Source organism: Polypterus senegalus, chromosome 6 (assembly GCF_016835505.1).
Source record: "Polypterus senegalus isolate Bchr_013 chromosome 6, ASM1683550v1, whole genome shotgun sequence".
NCBI classification, from domain to species: Eukaryota; Metazoa; Chordata; class Cladistia; order Polypteriformes; family Polypteridae; genus Polypterus; species Polypterus senegalus.
In genome coordinates, this window is record NC_053159.1 from 95,353,857 (window position 1) to 95,377,447 (window position 23,591).

Below are 23,591 nucleotides of genomic sequence, written 5' to 3' on the forward strand. Positions count from 1 at the left end.
GTTCATACACCATTCCAAAAGATACATTGAAATTTTCAAAACCTTTTCCAAAATACAACATGAACTAGTTACATAAATGGAAAAGGAATGAGTTATAGTGTCAAAAACGTCTGTTACTCCTTTTTGCCAAGCATAAATAATCAATCGAGCTGCTGTTCCAGCTGAGGCCATAGCAAAGAGCATCTGATCAGTAGCATAAGGATCAATATTCTTGAATTGAAACTGTTACCTTTTCCATGTACATTTAAACAAGTTAAATACATAGGACAGCATAAACCTACTGAATTAATATTCAGCATCGTACTCCAGGGTAAAACCGTGTTCTTGAGTTCACTTGTCTCAGTTTACAGCAGGGAAGAACACGTAAAGGTTTAATGCTCCAAAAATTTGCCTTTTATTATCAACTTATACAGCGCTTCTTTAAGCTCAACAAAGGACATAACAAGAGTAGGAATCAACCAAGGACTGACCAAAATAAACTGAACTTTTGACTCCTCAAAACTGCTCCCACATTCCACCCTCAGTTTGTCATGGTACATGCAGAACATGAACAAGAACAAGTGCAACCACGTGCTAAACAGAAAGTATGAGCATGTGTAAAATGAAAATAGGGTCCTGAATTATGTGGGTTGATAAGGCACTTGTGGTCACCATTGCTATGCATTCTAACTTCTTTGGTTTGTATGCAAAGCTACACCACACTTCCTCATACAAAGTAATGACTGCCCATCTATTCATCCATCTGTCCTCTCAACCTGCTTATTGCTGTTAGGTTTCATGAGGCTCCTGGAGCTTAGGCTATCAACCATGGGACGCAATACAGGAACAATCCCTGTAATGATTGTGTGTAACAAATTAAGTTTCAACCAGGGAGCAGTGTAACATGCCGAGTTACTTCAGTTGAAAAACAAGGTAAGGTCGTTCAAGTAGAAAAAAAGTTAACATTTGTTTAAATGCAAAAGAAAAGTGTTTTGTAGCCTGATGTGTTGCGGTGGGCTAAATGTTAGTGGAAATTAGTCATATCCTAAAAATATGTTATTTAACATCATTGCATCACCAAGAAGAGGACTTGGACAACAAAATTTGACAACAAACTCATGAGTCTTATTCTAAAATGTTATTGATTAGATCCTTCCAGGTTTTGAAAAAGCTCTGCACAGATCCTCTAAGTGAGAATTAGATTTTTTCCAATTTCAAATAATATAAAACATCAGTTACCCACTGACTTAAAAGAGGGGAGTTGAGCAAGATAAGTCTACGTGCCAATACTGTAGTAAAGGCAATCACGGTTTGTTTGTCCTTCTCCACTTTAAGCCCGTCTTGAAGAACACCAAACACAGCTGTTAGTGGATTAGGAGGGATTGTGACACCAAGGCTGTCTGATAGGCATTTAAAGATTTTGGTTCAAAATGATGTTAATTTGGTGCAGGCCCAAAACATGTGACCCAGTGAGGCTGGAGCTTGATTGCAGGTAGGATCTTGTCCTGGAAACATTTTGGACAATTTTAAACGAGACAGATGTGCTCGATATATCATTTTGAGCTGAATAATTATATGCTTTGCACATATGGAGCTCAAGTGAATTCTCTGCTTTGCTACCATCCACTCCTTTTCAGAGATATTAAGTGGAAGATCCTTTCCACAATGTACCCTGTGATTTTAGAAAGGAAGAGACTTGAAAATGTTTTCACACATCGTTGAGACGCTGTCTGAGTCTTCAAGACTACAAATTTCTTCTGGAATAGAAATAGGTGGAAGGTAAGGAGAATAGAGCAGGCTCCTTTTGGCAAAGTATGTTATTTGAAACTAGTATAAAAATTATATTGATGGGAAGTAAATTTGAACCGTAATTGTTCATAAGATGCAAAGACATTATCTGTATACAGTTCTCTGAGCGCTTTAATCCAGGGCGAATTTCAAACATTATTATAGATTATACAGGTAGATTATTTTGTAGAGGTTCTCTGCCTTAAAGTGCTTCCTGCATTGGTTCCATATTTGGAGTGATTGATGGACTATTGAATTATTTGTATATTGATGATAATTTTTTTTTTACTGGGGCACAAAGCAGGGCATATAAAGAAGTACAGCAAGATTTTATTTCTATTACAGACCATACTTGTGCATATTCATCAATCTGTGTCAATTTCCAGGTCATTATGGCTTGCATAGTTGCTGCCCAGTAATAAAATCCACAGTTAGGTAGTTCCATGCCCCTTTCTGCTTTATGTTGTTGCAGAGTCGTCCTTTGGATGTGTGAATGTTTCAAATTCCAAATAAAGGAGGTTATAATTGAGTCTAATTTAAGAATGATTTAATGTATATAGGGATGCTCTGAAATAGAAAAATAAGTTTGGGAAGGATGTTCATCTTGACAGTATTGATTCTCCCTGTTAATGTGAAGTGTAGGGTAGACCATTTGTTCACATCTTCTTTAATTTTTTTCCATACAGATAGCAAAATTTAGTTGAAAAAGATCTCTATATTAACTTGGTATGTTTACCCTGAGGTATTTAAACTGATCTGCCAAAATAAATGTGAAGGTGTATGGTCTCATATTGTGTGCCAGAGTGTTCACTGGACAAAGCACACTTTTATTCAGATTAATTTTGAGTCCAGATACCTTTTGAAATTCTTCTAGTTCATTAAGGACTACTGGTACAGAGGTTTGTAAATCTGATATACAGCATACAGTAACATATCATCTGCATATAGTTATATTTTCTGTTCGAGTTCTTCTCTTGTAACTCTCTTTATCTGTGATGCATTTCGACAGTGAGAAGCCAAAATCTCTATGAAAAATGCAAAGAGCAATGGTAATAGGATGCATCTTTGTTGAGTATCACATTCTAGTTTGGAGTAATTTGAAATAATGCTGTTAATCAAAACAGAGGCTTCTGAACTGGTATAAAATACTTTCATCCATGGAGATATGTATGGGCCAAACCCAAATTTGTGCAATATGGTAAATGGGTAGTCCCATTCAACCATGTTAAATGCTTTTTCTGTGTCCAAAAATAATAACATTTCAGGTGTGTTAAATTTAATGGGTCAGTATATTTCATTAAACAAATGTCAAAGATTAGAAGCTAAGTGTCTACTTTCAATAAATATCGTTTGATATATGATATTTTAGAAGGAAGTACTTTCTCAATCCTTTTAGGTAGAACTTTCGAGAATATCTTAACATCATTATTCAGAGGTGAGATTGGTCTGTATGATGCACATTGTAATAAGTTCTTATTTTTCTTTGGAAAGATAGCAATTAATGCTTGGCAAAAAGTTTAAGTTAGAATTTGTTTGTCTATAGCTTCTATAAATGTTGCTAATAATACTGGAGCTATCTTATTTGAAAATGTTTTGATAAAATTCCATTGGGTAGCCATCAGGGCTTCCTGCTTTCCCACTTTGGAGTAAGTTTATAGCATCTAGTAATTCTGAGAATGTCAGAGGTTTATCTAGTTCCTCTGCACTAAGAGTATCTAGCTGTGGTGTTTGTAATGAATCAAAAAACTCATTAGATTGTGTCTTATCTTTTTAAACAGAGTAGACTATAAGGACTTATAGTAGTCTCTAAATGTGTAGGTTATATTTTTTGGTCAATGATTTTATCTCCATCTGTGTTGGTAATTTCTGTTACTGCGTTGCAAACTTCCTGCTTGAGGATTTGTTGAGCTAAGATCTTATTAGCTTTCTCTCCGTGTTCATAGTTATGATGTCAGGATTTAAAGATCTTTTATTGTCAAGAGATTAAATTCTGATGGCAATACCTCTCTTTTCATATAAAGTGCCTCATTTTGAGAGCTGGTGTATTCTTCATCTATTCTGGTAATTTCGCTGATTAACTCGAACGACTTCTTGGTTTCCAATTTATTTTTTGTGGGAAATATATGAAATAATCTATTCTCTTAAAAGCCTTCAGAGTTTCCCAGAGTACTTCTGCAGAGACCTCTGAGTATGCCTTTGTCTCTAAAAATAATCAATTTGCTTGGATATGAATTCTGTACAGTCCTCTTCAGCTAATGACAGGGGGTTTAAGACATCAGCTATAAGAAAAGTGTGCAGGGTACTGTGATTTAAGCTCCATGATCAGAGGGATATGGTTGGAGATAGTGTCATACTTGCAAGATTTGATAGTGGGCAATAAATTATTATCTATAAAAAAATAATGAATTTTTGAATAACTATGATGTACTGATGAGAAGAAGGAATATGCTTTTGAGTTTGGATTTAAAAATCTCAAAGAGTCTGATAAGTTATGATCCATTACAAACCTTTTGATTAGTTTTGCAGTATTAGAGTTTATTGCCACAGTAGTTAAATAACTGTCCAGATCTGGATTTAAAACACAATTCAATCTCTGGCCATTATATTTTTATGAGTGTTAATATTAGGAATATATGCAAATACATTTTTGATTAAATCTCTATCATCCACATAAGGCATGTAGATATTTTTCAAATTTACTTTAGATTTAAATAAATTACACATCAACATTACATATCGCCTTTCAGGGTCAGATACTACGTCTGATAAAACAAATTAGATTGTTTTATTATTAAAATTACAAACCTCTAGTTTTCTTTCTATAGCTGGAGTGAAATCTTTGGCAAATCCAATCTCTTTGCAACATAAACTGGTCCATACTTACTGTATCTCCTGTAAAAATACTATCTTGGCATTTAGAGAAGTTATGTCAGAAAATACATTTTTTTCTCTTTAGATCGTGATTGAGACCTTTGACAGTCCAGCTCACAAAATTCACTGTTTGGTCAAAGAGACACTGCTTTTGAACTTTTGAGGGCATTTTGTAATCTTAAGTACAGGTAGTACATTGTTTCATACCATAGCTTTAACCTGGGTATCATATTATTCCAGGTATTATGGCTAAGAAGTCTAAAATATGTTGGCACTTACAGTTGTTGGGATAAAAAGGATAAACAAGAAGTAACTTGCTCTCTTTCTTCCCCTTAGAATAAGACATGTTGTTATTCACATATTTGACAACAAATTCATGGCGACCATATTATACAATAGTTTTAGAAGCCAAAGCAGAGCTTCTGGAGTAAAAAATAATTTAATGAGCTAAGAGACAGAAAGACCAAGGCAGACACTGAATGAGAGTTAAGCTTAATAACTGACGTGGCTATTTAAAAACAAATAATTTTACTTCTAGCAGAATCTTCTTCCTGTTGTTAAAGCTGCTGGAGATGCCTTATAAAAATGACAGCTAAGATACCCAAAAGATTTCCAGTCTTTCAGCGTCCTTGATTGTCTTGATGTGTCACATGCCATGTCCATCTCCATGGTCCCTCCATTATCTTCTGCAAGGCTGTATTTATCAAATGCCCCAGGAGTCTCCATCTGCCTACTTGAACCTTCCCAGGCTGTTAAGGTGCATTGAGAATGTTCCAGAGGTTCCTGAAATGCAGAGCTCATTACACTTGTAGACAATTTTCTTTTAATCATCCATGAAATCCTGCCAATCTTCACAATAACAGGCTGACTATTACACTGCCCCCTCCTTTCGAGGGCAATATAAAAATACTGGGAAAGGTAATTGAAGTCACTAAACCTCTTCCCCAAACCTCTATAGGACCTGGTATGGGCCCATCCAGTGACTGTTCAACTTAGGTGAACATCCCTTCTTAATCTTCAGATTGTAAACCCCTACATGTTTTCCTGCTGAAAAATGATTATATCAATCCTGTAGGTCATAGTGTCTCTTTTGCATTAACCCTCTAATTGGTCATGATCAAATTCTTGCTCTGTCTAGTCTTTCCTATATCTTTTTAGCATACTCCAGCTCTGGGGGCTCTCCAGGGATGTCCATTCAAATTCCAAGGCTTTGGGGATCCTCAGCTCCCACCCCAACATTAGTATTGCAGGAGTGCAATTGGAGGACTTCTGAATGGCTGAGGATGGACATGTCGTTAGGATTAATGGTAAATGACAGTCCCAGTCACACTGATCACTGTTCATGACCAAAGCTAGTTGTGTTATCACAGTACAGCTGAAACAATCAGCCAGCCTATCGTTCACAGATTCCTGAAGTGTGGTGTGTGTCTTATAATTCCTAGTGAAGTGCACAATGCCTGGAATACCCAGCTTTTGAAAATATGTCCTTATGAGGATGCAGTTCCACAGGTACTCCAAACCGGCTGATGATGACCTCTATCAGAGCCTCTGCTACAGTTTATGCCTGTTGGTCTAGCAGAGTACCACTGGATACTTGTTAACATAATTCACAGCACCAACACAAACTTGTTGCCGCAGGCAGATACAGAGGGCTTTCAATACAATTAACCTCTAAACTGCTCCATGGTTGTCCCAACACAGTATTGCTGTGCTATGTGCTATATAATGACAGGAAGGGCTTTTCTTGGTGGTGCAATGTTGACAAAAGCACTTCAAATCTTAGTGACAATATAAACTCTTAAATATTTTGTAGTGCCAAAATGCCCGGCCTCAGGGCATCATTTGTACCATTTAAAACTTCTTCCTCCAGCGTCTTTAGTACCACAATTTCCCACTGTCCTTCTCCTGTTGCCAGATCACACTACTGTCTCTTTAACATGCCGTAGTGGATGGCCCAACTGTCCCATTGAGACCAAAGTCCCTTCATGATTTTCTGGTGCAATTTCTTCAAACTGTTCCATTTAGCCCTTTATTCTGCACAAGTCTGCATTTTTTCTTGTTGTTCATGCCAAGTTATTTCACTTTCAGGAACAGCAAACACGCAACAACTGGATCTATCCTCCTGTTCCATTCTCCCTTGCCCTCACTGTTCCAGTTGTGCTCAGTACTAGCAGTCTTGTCCTTCACATGGCTTCTGAGACAGGGCATCCATGTTGTGATGTCACCAGCCTTCTTGATGTTCAGTGTTAAAACTGAAAGACTGAAGATGCTCCAGCTAGCGAGCCTTCTATCCTTCTGGCTCATGAAAGGACAATAACCACTGAAGTGTAGCATGGTCATGAAATGACAATCAACCTCCAATACTGCCAATACCTCCCTCCAGGTTATGCAATGATTGTGCTCAGTTTGGCGCAAAGTACACCTGTAATAGGCCCCCACTTATTCTCTGTGTGTCTGCTGCTAGGATGGCACTGCTGCAATTTCCACACTACTGCTGTCTTTGTCCAAGTTGTAAGGCAATTAGGAATTGGTAGGTGCCAATATAGGTGCCTGGCTTATGACAGTCTTTCAGTTATTAAACGTCTCCTGTTCCTCTGCACCTCAGTGAAAATGTTTGTCCTGATAAAGTAATTGGTGAAGGAGTGCTGCTGTTCAGACAAGGTTCAGGAGAATCTTCCTGTAATCAGATTCCTGGCCCAAGAACTCCTAAACTTTCTTCCTTAACTGCATACTAAAAGAAAGCAAAAGAAAGGTTGTGGTACCACCCTGGTAGCCCAATTTAATATTAACACAAAAGACCACTGCTAATGGCTCAAAACAAGAGGTATTGCTCCAGGGAGATATTGTTTATGCCATTAGAGCCAGGAAGGTGGTCCCCAGATATGTGACACCAGTCAATTTAAAAATTGACACATAATATTTTCAGCCAACTATGTGAATATAGTAATTCATTTTATTGGGATTTTTTTTTGTTTATAGTGTGTAGTTAGGCTTGGTTTGATGAGTTTGGTTAGGTGAACAGTTTTCCTATCTGGCTTGGCTGCTTTTGAACCTTTTTGAAGGAAACTAATCAGATGCATGTACATCTTGATGGCATACTATTGGAGTTTTATCCAGAATTGGTGAAATGATATTTGGGCAGTTTCATGACTTTTAAAGCATTTGCCTAATTTTAATTAAGAAAGGTAACATTTCATATCAGAATATTTTATGGAGACAAGAGATTAATCTCTGTAGACATGTACTCGAAAGTGTCAGACTCTCACTCTAGGAACTATAAGTTGCAATCTTCTCCATGTCACTCCACTATTTAAGATTCTATACTTTTCGAAATCCATAGAACTCAATTTGCCGTATGTTGGAATTGTTTTTTTTTTTGGAGTTATTATTTTTTTTTTACTGTGCCACTATTTTTATCCTGTTTCTGGTAAGAGAGCCTCCTTTTTGTGAATCTGCTGTTAGCAAAGACTTATGTTGAGGTCACGTGACTTTAATAGGTGGCAGCATGTATTATCACTTTGTCACTATTTAATTTGACAGATTTGGCATATGTAAAAGATTCAACAAGAAACAACATAAAGGTTTGGGGTTTCCGGCCTCGTATATTGCAGACAAATCCACAATTCAATAAATCAAAATCCGGTCAAAATATAAACATAAACAGTTCATATGCGCAACGCCAAAAATGGCGTCGGTGGCCATTTTATAAAGGAGGAGCCGGAAGTGGAGGAATGCTGGGAAGGAACCGTGAGGGAGGATGGGACTGATGACATCAGGAAAAATGGAGGAGGAAGGGCGGAAGTAACGTGCTGCGGGAATGAGGCTTATGGTGGCGGAGCGTCTTTTTTCCTGAAAGAAAGCAAAGGAGAAAGGTTAGTACCCCGCCACTCCCTGCCGGCGAACGTCTTCCGATGCGTGTTAAGGTCCGTCCGCATTCTCCTATTCGCGCGTGCGTGACACGACCTCCCTCTCAGCCCAAGACCGTCAGGTCGGGCGGACCTAACCGAGAGGTCGTGGATGCGAGAGAGAGCATCGGCATTGGCCTGAAGGTTGCCGCGACGATAAGTGACCGTGAACTTATAGTGTTGCAAGTCCAGAAACTACCTGGTGACCCGTGGATTCGACTCCTTGTGCAGGGACATCCACTGAAGCGCAGCATGATTGGTCACTAGAGTGAACTCGCGACCCAACAGGTAGTAACGGAGATGGGTTACTGCCCACTTAATGGCCAAGGCTTCCCTCTCCACTGCCACATACCTGGTATCTCGGTCCAGCAGTTTCCGGCTTAAGTACATCATGGGGTGTTCGACACTGTCGACGCTTTGGCTGAACACGGCGCCCAGGCCTGTGTCCGAAGCGTCGGTCTGGAGAATAAAAGGGAGCCCAAAATCAGGGGTCCTTAATACAGGTGCTGACGTTAGGGCCTTTTTTAGGTCACTGAATGCGTGTTCTGCCTTGTTGCTCCATACCACATGCAGGGGAGCACCCTTCTTTGTTAAATTGGTTAAGGGTGCTGCCCTTTTGGAGAAGCGGGGCACGAACCAGCGGTAATACCCCGCCAACCCCAAGAAAGCCTGCACCTGTCTCTTGGTATTTGGACAGGGCCATTCCAGGATGCCCTTGATTTTGGAACATTGAGGTCTCACCTGTCCTCGTCCCACAAGGTAGCCTAAATATTTGGCCTCCTTCAAGCCAAAAAAACACTTACGGGGGTTAATGCGGAGACTGGCTTTAGCTAGTGTCGCGAGGACAGCAGAGACCTGCAATAGATGCTCCTCCCAGGTGCCGGAATAGATGACGACTTCATCCAGGTAGGCAGCACTATAGGACTGGTGGGGCTTCAGCACTCTATCCACCAGACGTTGAAATGTCGCTGGGGCCCCGTGCAGCCCAAATAGGAGGAACTTGTATTGCCAATATCCGCTAGGTGTGCTAAAGGCCGTTTTTTCTTTTACAGATGCCGTTAAGGGAATTTGCCAATACCCTTTCGTCATTAAAGAGTAGTCAAGTATTGAGCCGTACCTAGCCGTTCAAATAGGTCATCAATGCGGGGCATCGGGTAGGTGTCGAACTTGGAGACCTGATTCAGACATCTGAAGTCATTACAGAACCTCCAGGAGCCGTCCGGCTTGGAAACGAGAACGATAGGACTGGACCAAGGACTATGGCTCTCCTCAATAATGTCCATATCCAACATCCGTTGCACCTCCAGTTCCACTTCAGTGCGTTTTGCCTCCGGGAGTCTATAGGGTCTCTCCCGGACGATTACTCCGGGGTACGTGACTATGTTGTGTGCAATCAGCGATGTCCGGCCCGGTGACTCACTCACTACTTCGGGGACGGCCCGGATTGCCTGGGTTATCTCCTGCCGCTGTAGCGGTGTCAGCTCGTTCATGAGGTTAAGGGCAGTTGTGCTAGCGAATAGGGAGAAGGATCTACGAGTGTCGGGAGACTCCTCCCTGTCCTTCCAAGGTTTTAATAAGTTAACGTGGTAGATCCTCTCACTCGGCCAACGATTAGGTTGTTTAACTAAATAGTCGACAAGCCCCTTTCTTTCCTTAAACTCGTATGGCCCCTGCCAGTGAGCTTGCAACTTAGAATGGGAGGTTGTAACACCGGGCCTGTGCTACCTGCGCACGAGTCACGTGATCCTTTAGGAGTGGCCTGATTTTAGCGAGCCTTTCACGCAGTTGCATTACATACTCCAATATATTGGAGGAGGGAAGGACCTCAGCCTCCCAGCCCCCTTTTAGTATGTCCAAAAGTCCTCGGGGTTGTCGCCCGTACAATAACTCAAAAGGGGAGAAGCCCGTAGAGGTCTGGGGCACTTCCCGGTAAGCAAAAAGCACGAGCGGTAGGAGCTGGTCCCAGTTCCTGCGATCGGCGACTACTTTGCGGAGCATCTGTTTAAGCGTCTGGTTAAAACGCTCTACCAGCCCATCTGTTTGAGGATGATAGACAGACGTCTTCAGGTGCTTTATCCGGAGTAATCTGGCGACTTCCCTGAACGTATCTGAGGTGAAGGGTGTACCTTGGTCCGTGAGGACTTCTTTGGGTATACCCACTCTAGAAAATAAGTTGACTAATTCCCGTGCGATATTTTTTGTGTTAGCGGAGCGCAGAGGAACCGCCTCTGGGTATCGGGTAGCGTAATCCACCATGACCAATATATATTTATGGCCACGGTTTGAGGGTTTCAGGGGTCCTACTAATTCCACCCCTATTCTATCAAAGGGAATATCTATCAGGGGTATAGGGACGAGAGGAGCGCGGTCCCTCCTAGGAATCTGGCGAATCTGACATTCTGGACAGGATTGGCAGAAACGCCGGACCTCCTCGTTGATCCCGGGCCAGTAAAAGCGGAGTTTGATCCTCTCCAATGTTTTGTCAGCCCCGAGGTGGGCGCCTAGGAGGTGAGCGTGAGCTAGTTCACATACCTCCCGCCGGAAGGTACGCGGAACTAGCAACAACTTCCACACCTCGCCCTCGTGGGTCGCCACCCGATACAACAGATCATTTTCCAGCACAAAAAGAGGCTCTCGTGGCATGGATCCGTCAGCTTGTGAGCTGCCTGGCAGAACAATCACATTCCGGGCAAACCGCAGGGAATCATCATTCCACTGCTCCCTTTTAAATGAGGCAGGCGTGAACCGAAATTGATGGTCCAGGTTGCTCAGGGGTCTTGTGAGCTGATCGGCAGAAGTGTTCCCTGGCTCGTCCCTTCACCGGCAGATACTTCCGGGTCAGGGTCCGTCGCCGGGGAAGCGTTCCCCGATGTGCCTGCGTCATTAGGGCCTGCCCCAGAGCACGGCGTGGAGACCCCAGGAAGGGTGCCTCGCCCCAGACCCAGTGAGGCTCCGGGAGCGGTGTGTGTTTTACCGCACTTTCTGTGTGACCAGTCTTGTCCCAAAATCAAATCAGATCATCAAATTAGATAATTGCCCCTTCCAGGTGATGTAACAGTGAGCGGAACGATATGACTTGGTCTCCCCATGCACGCATGTGACTTGCAAATGTTGCTTAAGCCACTGTCGCGGTAATACATAACGGCGAGCGACAATGGTTATGTTGCTGCCGGAATCAAACAGAGCCACCACCGAATGCCCATTCAACAACACCACTCCTGTGTTCAGACTCACCAGGGGGTGCAACGGAGTACAGTACCTCTCTGTGGTGGCCCAGGTGCAGTCCATCGGCTCCATTGTTGTGTTCAGGGGACAGGTCGGCAGTAGGTGACCGGTCTCACCGCACTTGTAACAGTGCGGGGAGGCCGGCTTTTCTTTGGTTTTTTACGGCGCTTCCGCAGGGCGTCAAGAGAGCTCAGGGGTGGCCGCCCGTCCCTGTCGGTTCCCACGAGCTTGCCTTTCCAACCCCCCGGCTCGGAAGACCGCAAGCTGACGTTCCAGGACTTCCAGGAGTCCTGGCATGTCCTTGTAAGGGTGGCGCTGGACCTGTTGGGCGAGGGAGCTAGGCATGGCGTTTACCAGGCCCTCACAGGCCACCTGCTCCACGACCTTCCGGGCTTGGGGACCCTCGGGCCGTAGCCAACGGCCCATCTTTCCCCAGAAGTCGAAGGCCTGTGCTCGGGCCGGCTTCTCCGGGTCAAACTGCCAGCTCCGCCATTCGCTCGCCTGCTGGCCCGGCGTAATGCCGTAGCATGCCAGGATCTCCTGTTTTAGGAGGTCGTAACTTGCAGCCTCCTCCTTGGGGAGATCGTAGTAGGCCCGCTGCACAGGTCCCTTCAGGTAGGGCGCCAGAATGGACGCCCACTCAGACCGCTGCCACTCGTTCCGGGTGGCCGTCCTTTCAAATATGCCCAGGTATGATTTGATGTCATCCGCTTCCGTCTTCGGCACAAGCGGTGGCGGCGTTGGTCAAGGTGGGTCTGGTCTTACCCTCTGGGCTTCTGCCAACCTGGCCTTCGTTGCCTCCAACTACCGGGTGGTAGCGGCTTGCGCTTGCTGCAGGGACAGGATCTGGGCATTCATCCCCTGCAGCACTGTGTTGAGGTCCTGTCCTTCAGTCATCTCTCTCGGAACTCTATCCTGCCGGCTACACCACTGTAAAAAATTCAACAAGAAACAACATAAAGGTTTGGGGTTTCCGGCCCCATATATTGCAGACAAATCCACAATTCAATAAATCAAAATCCGGTCAAAATATAAACATAAACAGTTCATATGCGTGACACCAAAAATGGCGTCGGTGGCCATTTTATAAAGGAGGAGCTGGAAGTGGAGGAATGCTGGGAAGGAACCGTGAGGGAGGATGGGACTGATGACGTCAGGAAAAATGGAGGAGGAAGGGCGGAAGTAACGTGCTGCGGGAATGAGGCTTATGCTGGCGGAGCGTCTTTTTTCCTGAAAGAAAGCAAAGGAGAAAGGTTAGTACCCCGCCACTCCCTGCCGGCGAACGTCTTCCGATTGCATGTTAAGGTCCGTCCGCAGTCTCCTATTCGCGCATGCGTTACACATAGTAATAATTTGTGTAAGATTTGGTACAATAACAAAACTCATTTTTTTCTGTGTAGAAGCTGTAATGAGTTTCACATCCCAAGGAGAAAAAAAAACCTGACTAGGAAGTGGAGTTTAAATAAGGAGCATGGAAAGAGTAGTCTTTTAAACAGGTAAAGGTAAAAACTGGAAGGCGCAAGTAGCTCCCATTAGGGCAGAACTCTAAGACAAAAAAAAACTTGCACTAAAATAGTTTTGTATACAATTTTATACATAAATGTGTACACCAAACTTATCGTGTGGCCATCTTAAATCCTTTTCACTTGATGACGATACGCAGCATCATGATGGCAGTCATGATAGCAATGAGCACAGTTGCTACACACAAAATGTCTGCGTTCAGAAAATCATGTGTGAATTCTGATGAAATCTCAGTCTTAAAATGATGGCATAATGGTATCACCATGATGGCAATTAAATAAGTCATAACAGAAAATAAATTATATGTAGAATGGATCAGAAATGAAAGACAATAACAAAAAAATTATGTTCATTGCAAAACCTCGACAGAAGCTCTCATTCTTTTTAAAGAGATTTTAGTGCTGATTCATTCTAGTGTTTTTGATTATGGTTTTGGTTAATATATTGGGTTTTCCTATTTTTAGTTTTATTTGTTTCTTTCATCTCCTGGTCCATTAGCAGGATCTGTTTTATTTTTTATTGAAATGCCTTGAATGCACAATTAGCTAGTTTTCAAACAATATTTTAAAATTAGATATTACTTTTGTAATTTATTTTTTTAGCTTTTATAAACACAAATTTTCCTTATCCTTCATTGCTATATTCTATTCATTGTACTTACAGCTAAATGCTCCTTGGTTATCAACTCTTGCATGCTTTCCTTCAGACCAAAGACCAATCAAATCTGTTTGATTTTATCCTAGCCAGTTGCAGACTAGTTGGCCTCAATCTTTACATATGTCACATGACAATCAGTACTCACAGGAGCGAGCCATCACCTGCCAATGAATATGTAAAAGAAGGCTGAGAATGAGAATATCTGGAAAAGTTGTCTGATGTGGCATAGTCTTAATACAGTAAATCCATACCAATGCTGATGGGCACAGTGGTGTAGTGGTAACACTGCTGCCTTGCAGCATGGAGACTTAGAGTCCACGCCTGTGTTTTTCTTGTGTGGAATTTATTTGTCCTCCCCTTGCCCATATGGATTTTGTCCGAGTGCACTGTTTTTTTTCCCACAATCCATAGACATGCAAGTTAGGTAGAATATGGCCTCTGAATTGACTGTGTGTGTGTTTACCCTGTGATGAACTAGTACCCTGTCCAGGGATTGTTTGTGCTTTATGCCTGAGGCATACTGGGATTAGCACCAGCTTCCTTGCGACTTGTGAACCCCTTGTGAATGCAAAAGAAAGCAATTGCAAGCACTTAAGAGGCTCTCAGATCTTTTCTTCAACACTGTAGTCAGTCAGTCAGTCATTTTCCAACCCGCTATATCTTAACACAGGTCATGGGGGTCCGCTGGAGCCAATCCCAGCCTGCACAGGGCGCAAGGCAGTAACAAATCCCCAGGCAGGGGGCCAGCTCACCACAGGGCACACACACCCACACACCAAGCACAATTTAGGATCGCCATGCACCTAACCTGCATGTCTTTGGACTGTAGGAGGAAACCCATGCAGACATGGGGAGAACATGCAAACTCCACGCAGAGAGGACCTGGGAAGCGAACCCAGGTATCCTAACTGCAGCATAGGCAGCAGTACTACCACTCCACCACTGTGCCGCCTTTAACACTTTCATTTATGCAAAAAGGCAATTTCTCTGCCCCACATGTTGATAGCTTAGATTGTTTTTTATTGGACAGTGCACCCCATTGTCCATAGGCAGAATACTCAGTATATTCATGCGCAGAACCTACAGTTGTGACGGCCATCAGTGTTCTAACAGCAAGGGAGGCAGCACCACTTGGGAACTGCAGACGTGAACTTTCAGTCTGCAGAAAATGGCCAAGACAAAATAAAGAGACACTCTTTTCTACCATAAACATTAAACTTTATTTTTATTAGATTTCACAAAAAGATCCACATTCTATTTTTCTGATAAATGGAGGAACACCCAAGAAGAAGATTAATTAATTCAAAGTGATAAATGTTAAGCAAAAATTAAATGTGTTGCAAATCTGATAAACACATGAAAGTGTCTGCAACCCAACAGTAGAGCTGACACTAAAAAGGTAAAAGCATATGGATCAGTTATTCTAACAATCGGAGGTAAACATTTGGCGAGTGTTTACTTTCAGCCTCTTTAGGAGCTTCTAACCACTCCACTACATTTCTCTTTAAGCACCTCTGCATATACTGGATGGCCGAATCAGAATGATAGACCCCATGCATTTTGTGCAGAGATTGTACCAGGTCAGGCTACTCTTTACATTTAAATTTGAGGCAATACATGCATCATACCACCAGCCACCATAACCACTTGCACAGTTGCCACTAGTATTGTCCTGATCCTTATCCTTGGTGGAGAACTTTCTATTGTCGTGCAGCTTGTTGGCTTCTGGTACAGTCATGCCATCTCCTGCAGTCCCGAAGTAGCTGCCCAATCTCAGTTTGTAGCCATTTTTTTCATTATCCAATAAGAACATATTATAATCGGCATACTTCATATTGTTTGATGCATCATAGATAACAAAACGAATTTCATAGATTGTCTGTGATGCTATTTTGTGGATGTACTCCATTCCCAACCAGTGGTCCTGCAGAATGTCCCCAAAGCCATACTTGTAGGTTGTCCAGGATTCATCCCAGGTCAGCTCACCAGAACCATTATTCCTTTGGATGACAGTCCAGCCACCACCAGTTGTGTTCATTTCACAATACACCATTAAAGGGTGGGTATCTTTAGGCTGAATAATATACAGACCACTTGGACTATTGCTGGGCAGCTGGCTGCAGTCTCTGTAGACTAGAGAAAGGAGATAAACAATGATAGGAGAAGTAACTTTCAACTACTGTAAATTGTATAGTATTTTGTCCATTTTTATTTTTGTGGGTTTAGAGCTTTTCATTTGTATATTGAATGTACTAACATACTTATTTCTGATTGTACTGTGTGCTTTGCAAGGTAAAGGCTATAAATAAAAAATAGTAACTGATGTATATGAAGCTACACATGGAGCTTTTTTAATGCATGGATGTAAACTGTATTCAGTGGACGTGAGCAGCAAGTGCTGCTAAATGATACTGTAATGTGGTTTCAACAAGACTGTGGCAGACCTGAGGTGGCGACAAAAGTACTCTAAGGTAAATATATTTAAAAATCTGTAGTTTTGGATTACGATTGAAATGTCATCTATCCACCCATTCATCCATTTTCTAAACCTGCTGATAAGAAAAACACAAGCAACCTTGCCCTGGTTCGCTTCCCGGGACCTCCCTGTGTGGTGTTTGCATGTTCTCCCCGTGTTTGCGTGGGTTTCCTCTGGGTGCTCTGGTTTCCTCCCACAGTCCAAAACATACAGGTTTGGTGTATTGTCGATTCTAAATTGTCCCTAGTGTGTGCTTGGTGCGTGTGTGTGCGTGTGTGTGTGTGTGTGTGTGTGTGTGTGTGTGTGTGTGTGTGTGTGTGTGTGTGTGTGTGTGTGTGTGTGTGTGTCCTGTGGTGGGCTGGCACCCTGCCCGGGGTTTGATCCTGCCTTGCGCTCTGTGTTGGCTGGGATTGGCTCCAGCAGACCCCCGTGTCCCTGTGTTAGGATATAGCGGGTTGGACAATGACTGACTGACTAACTGACTGACCTTGCTCTGTTTTTTTGTTGTAGAAACAGGGAATTTAGTAATTTCTGTATAAGGCCACACAGAATTGTAAGATTTTTCTCTTAAAATGTAAGAGCAAGTGTTTACAGATGAGGAGAATCCTTTTTGCAATAAACTCTACCAGTACATTTAGGAATCTTTTGAAAATGTTCACTCCACATTCAGACCAAAGGAAATGTTGGCAAATAGCTGGATTGTTCACCTTACAAAGTACAATATTTGGGTTCAAAAATTATGTACAGGTGAATTTTAGAAATCTAAGAAGTACTATATATTTTCTGTTCATTTGCTGCAAATCAGTTACTAAGATTATTTCCTGCCACAGCAGGCTGTCTGTTTTTCTTGTGGATTTTGGCTTTCTTTGTCTTGTTTGGTTTTCTCACTTATCAATAACGAGAACAACCTCTTGTGGACACCAGTGCAGGGTTACATGCTTCTTCAGAAGCACATAAGCTATGTGGCCACACTTTCTGCACCCTGGCATCTCCAGTGGGATGATGTAGCAGTGAGAGCTTTCAGATATTCTTTTTCAAAATGTGGACTATGTTTAAAGATTTCTGATTCTTCTAAGAACTAAATCGCAGTCAGAGTCTCTGTAGAGATTGTGATTGTTCCTTTTTGCATTTGGGTTCTGTCCATGTGTTCTGTATTTCTTCTATATCCCTAAGGCATCTTTGAGTTGGGTCTGTAATGCTGTAGGAGGAGTTCAATTCATTCTTTTTTTTCTCTTCAATTACAAAGATCTCTCTTTCTATGGATCAACTCTGGACATAATACTGTACAACAGTATGCCCAAACCCACACTCACTCAAACATTTTAAGTCCTAAATAGCACATCTTTGAAAAACTGGAGATACTAAAGAAATTTTACATGAACATAGGGAGAATACCTAAGCCACTTAAACTACAACTTATGAAAAAAGGAGATTCAAACTACTAACGGCGGAAACTATAATTATGGGCAAATCCAGCAACCTTGGAATAGGAACACCTTGTTCTAAAAATTTAATAAAGAATTAATTTAAAAAAAAACATTAAAAAGTTTTATTGATATTTAAATAGTACCAAAATGTTTTACTGAGATTAAACTTGTACAGACGTGAGGTGAACTTGCAAACTCCTGCTACTAGACATCAAACCAGTCTCCTTCACCTAGGAGACAGAAGGACTAAACACAGTGTCAATGTTTAATGCAACTTTAAAACTTTGTTTAATGTTTCAAAATAATGCAGATAAAAATGCAACACTAATTCAGTTTCATATAGGTTCATAATTTATTATTTAGCAATGTTCAGTTTAAAATATGAAGTGAATTAATAGCAGAGGTATGCTTGCAGTTTAAACATGGTATAATTAAAAGAAAGCAGACCCAGGGAAACCAGCAGCTGTTACTGACTTTGGGAGGAGCTCTCCTATAAAGGGGAAGTGATGCCCTGATTTCCTCAAACCTGTAAATATGACTCTTTACCCTGGGTGATATGCACAGCACAGGCCACCACAAAACCAGTGACACAGGCATTTATTGAGGAAATAATGTTTTTCATGTAATATAAGGTACAAACCTTTGGTAGTGCTAATGCCTCCAGCTTGCGCTCCTGATGGAAACATAATGAAAAGCACATTAGTGTTTTACAGTGTTGTGTAAGAATCCAGGCACACAATTTTTAGATGAACCGAAATGATACACACAAGTCAAATATACAGGGCCGTTTCTGACCTATTTGGTGCCCCAGGCAACAAAATCTGTCCCCCTCCCTTCACACCTCCATACACAGACACAAACACACACATTATGCTATATGCTACTAACACAGGTTAATTACTTATTTAATTAAAAATAAATGTAAATAGAATAATAAAATAGTAATAATATAACAATAGAGCTCTATTGCATGTAAATTGTGTATGTACAAAAATCTACAAAGCACGTAAAGAAAAATAAAATAACAAAATAGAACCATTTTGCATATAAATACCTTATTTTATTATTATTATTATTATTATTAACAGACTCTACAAACTTTATACAAGAAAAGGAAGTACAACAAATAAATAATAGAAACACGCCGCTGGTAATTGGAGGAACTTAACATTGCAAATAAAGTCTTTTTAAAATCAGACATCCCTTGAATTTCTTGCAGCAAAATAATTTACATCATTATATGATATTCCTAGACACATCTCTGTTAATGATCATGATTGCATCACCATTGTCTTGTGACATTGTTAACCTTAAGTAATTTTTTATGAGCTTCAGTTTTGAGAAGCTTCTCTCTGCAGAAGCTACAGTTACGGGAATAGTGACTGCATTTCTGAGGGTCATCCACATATTTTAATGTATTTCATTTAAATTAGTTTCTAGCAAGAAAGATAACAGGTCCGGTGTGGTCATGATAGCTTTAGGAAAAACCTCTCCTCAGGCTCAGTTTCCCTCCTTAGTACCTCCTGACCCGAGGAACAAGCTAATCGGGTGGTGGGGATGACAGTAGGAAGCTGCCTGGATTAAGTTGCTCACTGCACCTGGGTCAGCCGTCATTCACCCTGCAGCATCACGCTTAAGGAGGAGGAGGGTACTGGGACCTAGTTGTGTAAGCTTCTGGCAGGCCGTGCGTCAAGTTGGAAGACGGGGTGGGGGACGGTGGAGTCCTGACACCTGGTCCTGGCAGCAGATATATGCCTAAGTTGAAGCAGCTCTGCCTCATAATCACAGAGCACACAGGTAGTGAGGAGGCTGCATTTTGCACAAGATGCCTGTCATTATGTCTACAATGTGCTGGGCATAGTGTAGACAGTGCAGACATTGCTAAGGTGCACTAAATAAACATTTCTTTGTGCTTCTGTCCAGTTCTGACACATTTTTTAAACAAAATAAAGACAGGAATCGCTACAGATGACTCCAGTAATGCACCCTGACCCTTATGGCACCCTAAGTTCTTGCCTAGAAAGCCTTTGCCCAGAAATTGCCCCTGCATACATTTTCAAGCCATGAAGTGCATTTTGGCAGAGACTCTTAATGGTTTCCAAATATCTGACTCTGGGCTGTTATATACATTAAATACCCTGGGGAGGATTTTATATTAATGATTGATAGTGAGTTGCATTTGTCAGGGGGATGGATCCCTCTTGTATTGTAAAGTGCAAGTTAAAGTTCATCTCTATTATGTATTTCTGTTGTCTCTCCAACCAAAAATGTAATGTTAATTGCCATCTGAAAGCTTTTGCCATAAAGTTGGCCTTCTGTAAATACACTGCATCTAAGAATTTAGTCTATCAGCTAGAAAATGTAATAATTCTATACAATCGTTAACTAGGGCACTTTAGAGCACAACATTCTAGAATGAATAAATAGTTCCATTACTTTTTTACTGAAGGAGTGATTTCTCTGTTTTTTTCCATGAAAAATATGTTAGGAATATATCAAATGTTTTGGAAAGGTATTGATGAAAATTACAAGACAGCTACATCTAAGCTGGGAACAGTACAGAGTATGTGCTGTACTCTAAACATTACAAGTTATCAGTTGGTCAGACAGATAGAAAATGTTTTATTGGAAGAGTTCAAGAGCTATGGATTTCTTAATTATGCTGCAACTGTTACTAGCCCTCCCATTCCACATCTGCTTTGTTAGCAGCCCAGACATTGACCTGGTCTACACGTTTACCGACTGTATAACAGACCTACCTTTGCTGAGAACCACAGAAGATCTGCTTAACTGAGACAAACCCAAGAGAACTGCAAAACAGCTCACGAAATGAACTTGAAACCCTGCAAAGAGAACAATAAGAACTCTCATGGGGCTACTTTTGGCCCAGTCAAACATCTGAATTTATGATATTATGCAAAGCCTTATTATTCTGTAGTTTTGAGCAAAAGACCTGAACAGTATTTAAACATGAAGAAAGCAATACAAAAGTATTTAAAAATACTAGGCAATAAATATTAAGATTGTTAGTTTTTGAACAACCAACTTACACATTCTGATGTCGTCTTTTAAGCAAGAGATTATTGACTCCTGATGGATGCTCGTTCTTTTATAGGCAAACTGCAAGTCAACACAATAGGTGTGCCATATTAAGAGTTTACCTTGCCATCTGTGCAAAAGTTCAACTCAGCAAACACAATTGTTGACATTGGTTAAATTATGAGAAAGTCATACAAATGAACAGTTCCAGGAATACTGATTCATGGTGTTTCAACCTTATACACAAGTTTCTCTCCATATGGCTGATTTGTAGAGAGATTTAGAGGGTCTGAGGCACTTTGGAATATACACTTTCTGACTGTTTACCTCTTATAGGCACTTTGGAATATACACTTTCTGACTGTTTACCTCTTATAAAGTCCCTCTTTAAAAAGCTAAAATACTTTAAAAGAGTCAATTCATTTATTCATCCATTTTGTAAGCCTCTTCACCTGTTCAGAGTGGTGATAGAGAGCTAATAAAATATATATTAAGTTAAAAGAACCATACCCAAAACATATCCCCAACATCCAGCATTGATATTGACACACAAACGACGAAAGTGGCTCCCTTTCTCATATCTGCACGGATTGTGTCCTCAAGAGCATTTGCAAGTGCAATTGAATTCTGGGCTTTATGTCCCACATTTCATCGTGTTATGTTTCTTTCACGGCTGCCACGGTGGTGTAGTGGTAAGCTGCTGCCTCTCAACATGGAGACTGGGATTTAAGTCCTAGGTACTTCCTGTGTGGAGCTAACATTTTCTGCCCATGTGGGTTTCCTCCGGGTCCACCAGTTTTCTTCCAAAGACATGTGTTTGCATGTGTATATATGTGTGTATTTACCCTGCAAAGAGTTGATTTCCGGTTAAGGGATTGTTCCTGCCTTGGCCCAGTGCTTGCTGGGATAGGCTCCAGCATTCCCCTGACCCTGTTCTGGATAAGCAGATTTAGAAAACGGATAGTAAATGACAAAGCAGATTTTACAGTTTCTGGGTTTGGGAACTGACATTTGAACTTCACATGATCCTGCTGTTCTCTTAACTTTCTAACTAAGGAAATTGCATTTCTTTTTTATTTTTGCTAATTAAATAAATACATATTAAAATTATTGAGTGTTGTAATATGTTGCCTAAATGTATATTTGACTGAAATCAAAACCAGATTCATGTTCACATTTATTAAAAGATGTGACATATTTGAGGAGGTCTTAATACTTTCTCATAACATCATAAATAAGATGAATAATTATTACTTCCAGGACAACATGCAAGTAGAAGTGGAAATGCTGGACATTTTAAAAATGGATTAAAGACTTGTGGACTTGTATGGCACTAAGCAGACATATATGTGCTAAAAGGTGATCTGTTTACTAGGCTTTCTTATTTATTAAAGATGTGCCCCTTAGAGCTAGGGGATAGGCACTATATTTGTTGTTTTGTTTGAATTAAGGGGCATTGCATTTTATAATTTCACATCTTTAGTGGTTCATGAATTTCAGCTTTTTTAATATGCTTGTTGTGTTTTGATAATCTCCTCAGTTTTAAAATCTGGTCTTATAGAAAAAGTTCACTGGAAATTCCAATTTTGTTACTGTTTTATTATCTTGAGAAATGTTGGTGACTGGTACAGTTCTGCTTTTCAGTATCCTTTAAATCAATATGAAAGCACAGTTGTCCATACTTGGATGTTATGATCAAAGTCTGCTTTTAACACTCTTTTGTAACTATTTTATTGATTTTCAATATTCTCTGTGATGCTTACGGTTCTGATCAGTAAGAAGGATTTTCTCACATTTGATGCTTCTTCACCTATCCATCTACAGGGCAAAGATTTTATATGAGGTGCAAAAACTGAAATATTTGGAGAAGTAGTAATAGTTCAGCATGCCGCACTAAATTTGGACAATTATGGTACATGTTTGCCAGATTCAAAAAAGTTTTGAAATATGCTTTCTCCAATTATAAGTAAAATAGAACATTTTATTTTGAGTTATAGTTAGTAGGTAGGGTTGTTTTGGCCATGTAATCCTGCTATTCCTGTTTGTGTAATATTTTAATCTGACATCCTCAAGGCAATGATATTCAGTAGTGTCAGATGTTAGGTGTGATAGACAGGTGTCACAGTACTAGACTTTGAACCAAAAAGCATGTCAGACATAAAATGTACAGTTGCTGGATCTCACTGCCTTGATGATGTCAGATTACATGAATAAGAATCATTGAGGATGACGGTTTACATGACTCTCACTTGACATACTCAGCACAGCTTCAAACATCCTAAATATCATGAGTTTGCTGCATTTTGACAGCCATGAATGTCCACAACTAACCTAGATGGAGTACTGTGTTAAGTTTTCTATACCACGTTACATTTTGGACATTGCAGCCCTAAAGAAATTCCAGAGGAGAGCAACTAGGCTTATTCTGGGACTAAGAGGTATAAACTATGAGGAGAGACTGAAGGAGGTAAGCATTCATACATTAAATAAATGGAGGTTAAAAGGAGACATGTGTGACAGATAGGGGACGCTATCACTCCCTTGAACCCTCTGACTAGACGCAAGACGCCAAATAAAAGTCCAAAGTTTGGATTTATTATAATAATACAGTACACAAAGCAACCTCCTCTCCATAATACTCATAAATTACAATACAGTAATCAATAATCCTCCACTCCCAGACACGTTGCCACCCTGCCA

At 40.9% G+C, this 23,591-nt stretch overlaps 2 protein-coding genes across 2 annotated transcripts in view; one reads left to right on the top strand and one right to left on the bottom strand.

Annotated features, from left to right (window-relative positions):
* The window catches only part of LOC120530579 (fibrinogen-like protein 1-like protein), a 54,688-nt gene that overhangs the window by 13,719 nt on the left and 17,378 nt on the right, over positions 1 to 23,591 (top strand). The gene's annotated exons all lie outside the window — the stretch shown is intronic.
* LOC120530578 (fibrinogen-like protein 1-like protein) lies at positions 15,176 to 20,930 on the bottom strand. The gene is made up of 4 exons (XM_039754999.1): positions 20,903 to 20,930; positions 20,612 to 20,695; positions 18,493 to 18,525; positions 15,176 to 16,082 (listed from the first exon to the last, which is right to left on the bottom strand). Exons 1-4 carry the CDS (start codon positions 20,904 to 20,906, stop codon positions 15,454 to 15,456), a joined length of 750 nt encoding a protein of 249 aa, XP_039610933.1. The 5' UTR covers positions 20,907 to 20,930; the 3' UTR covers positions 15,176 to 15,453.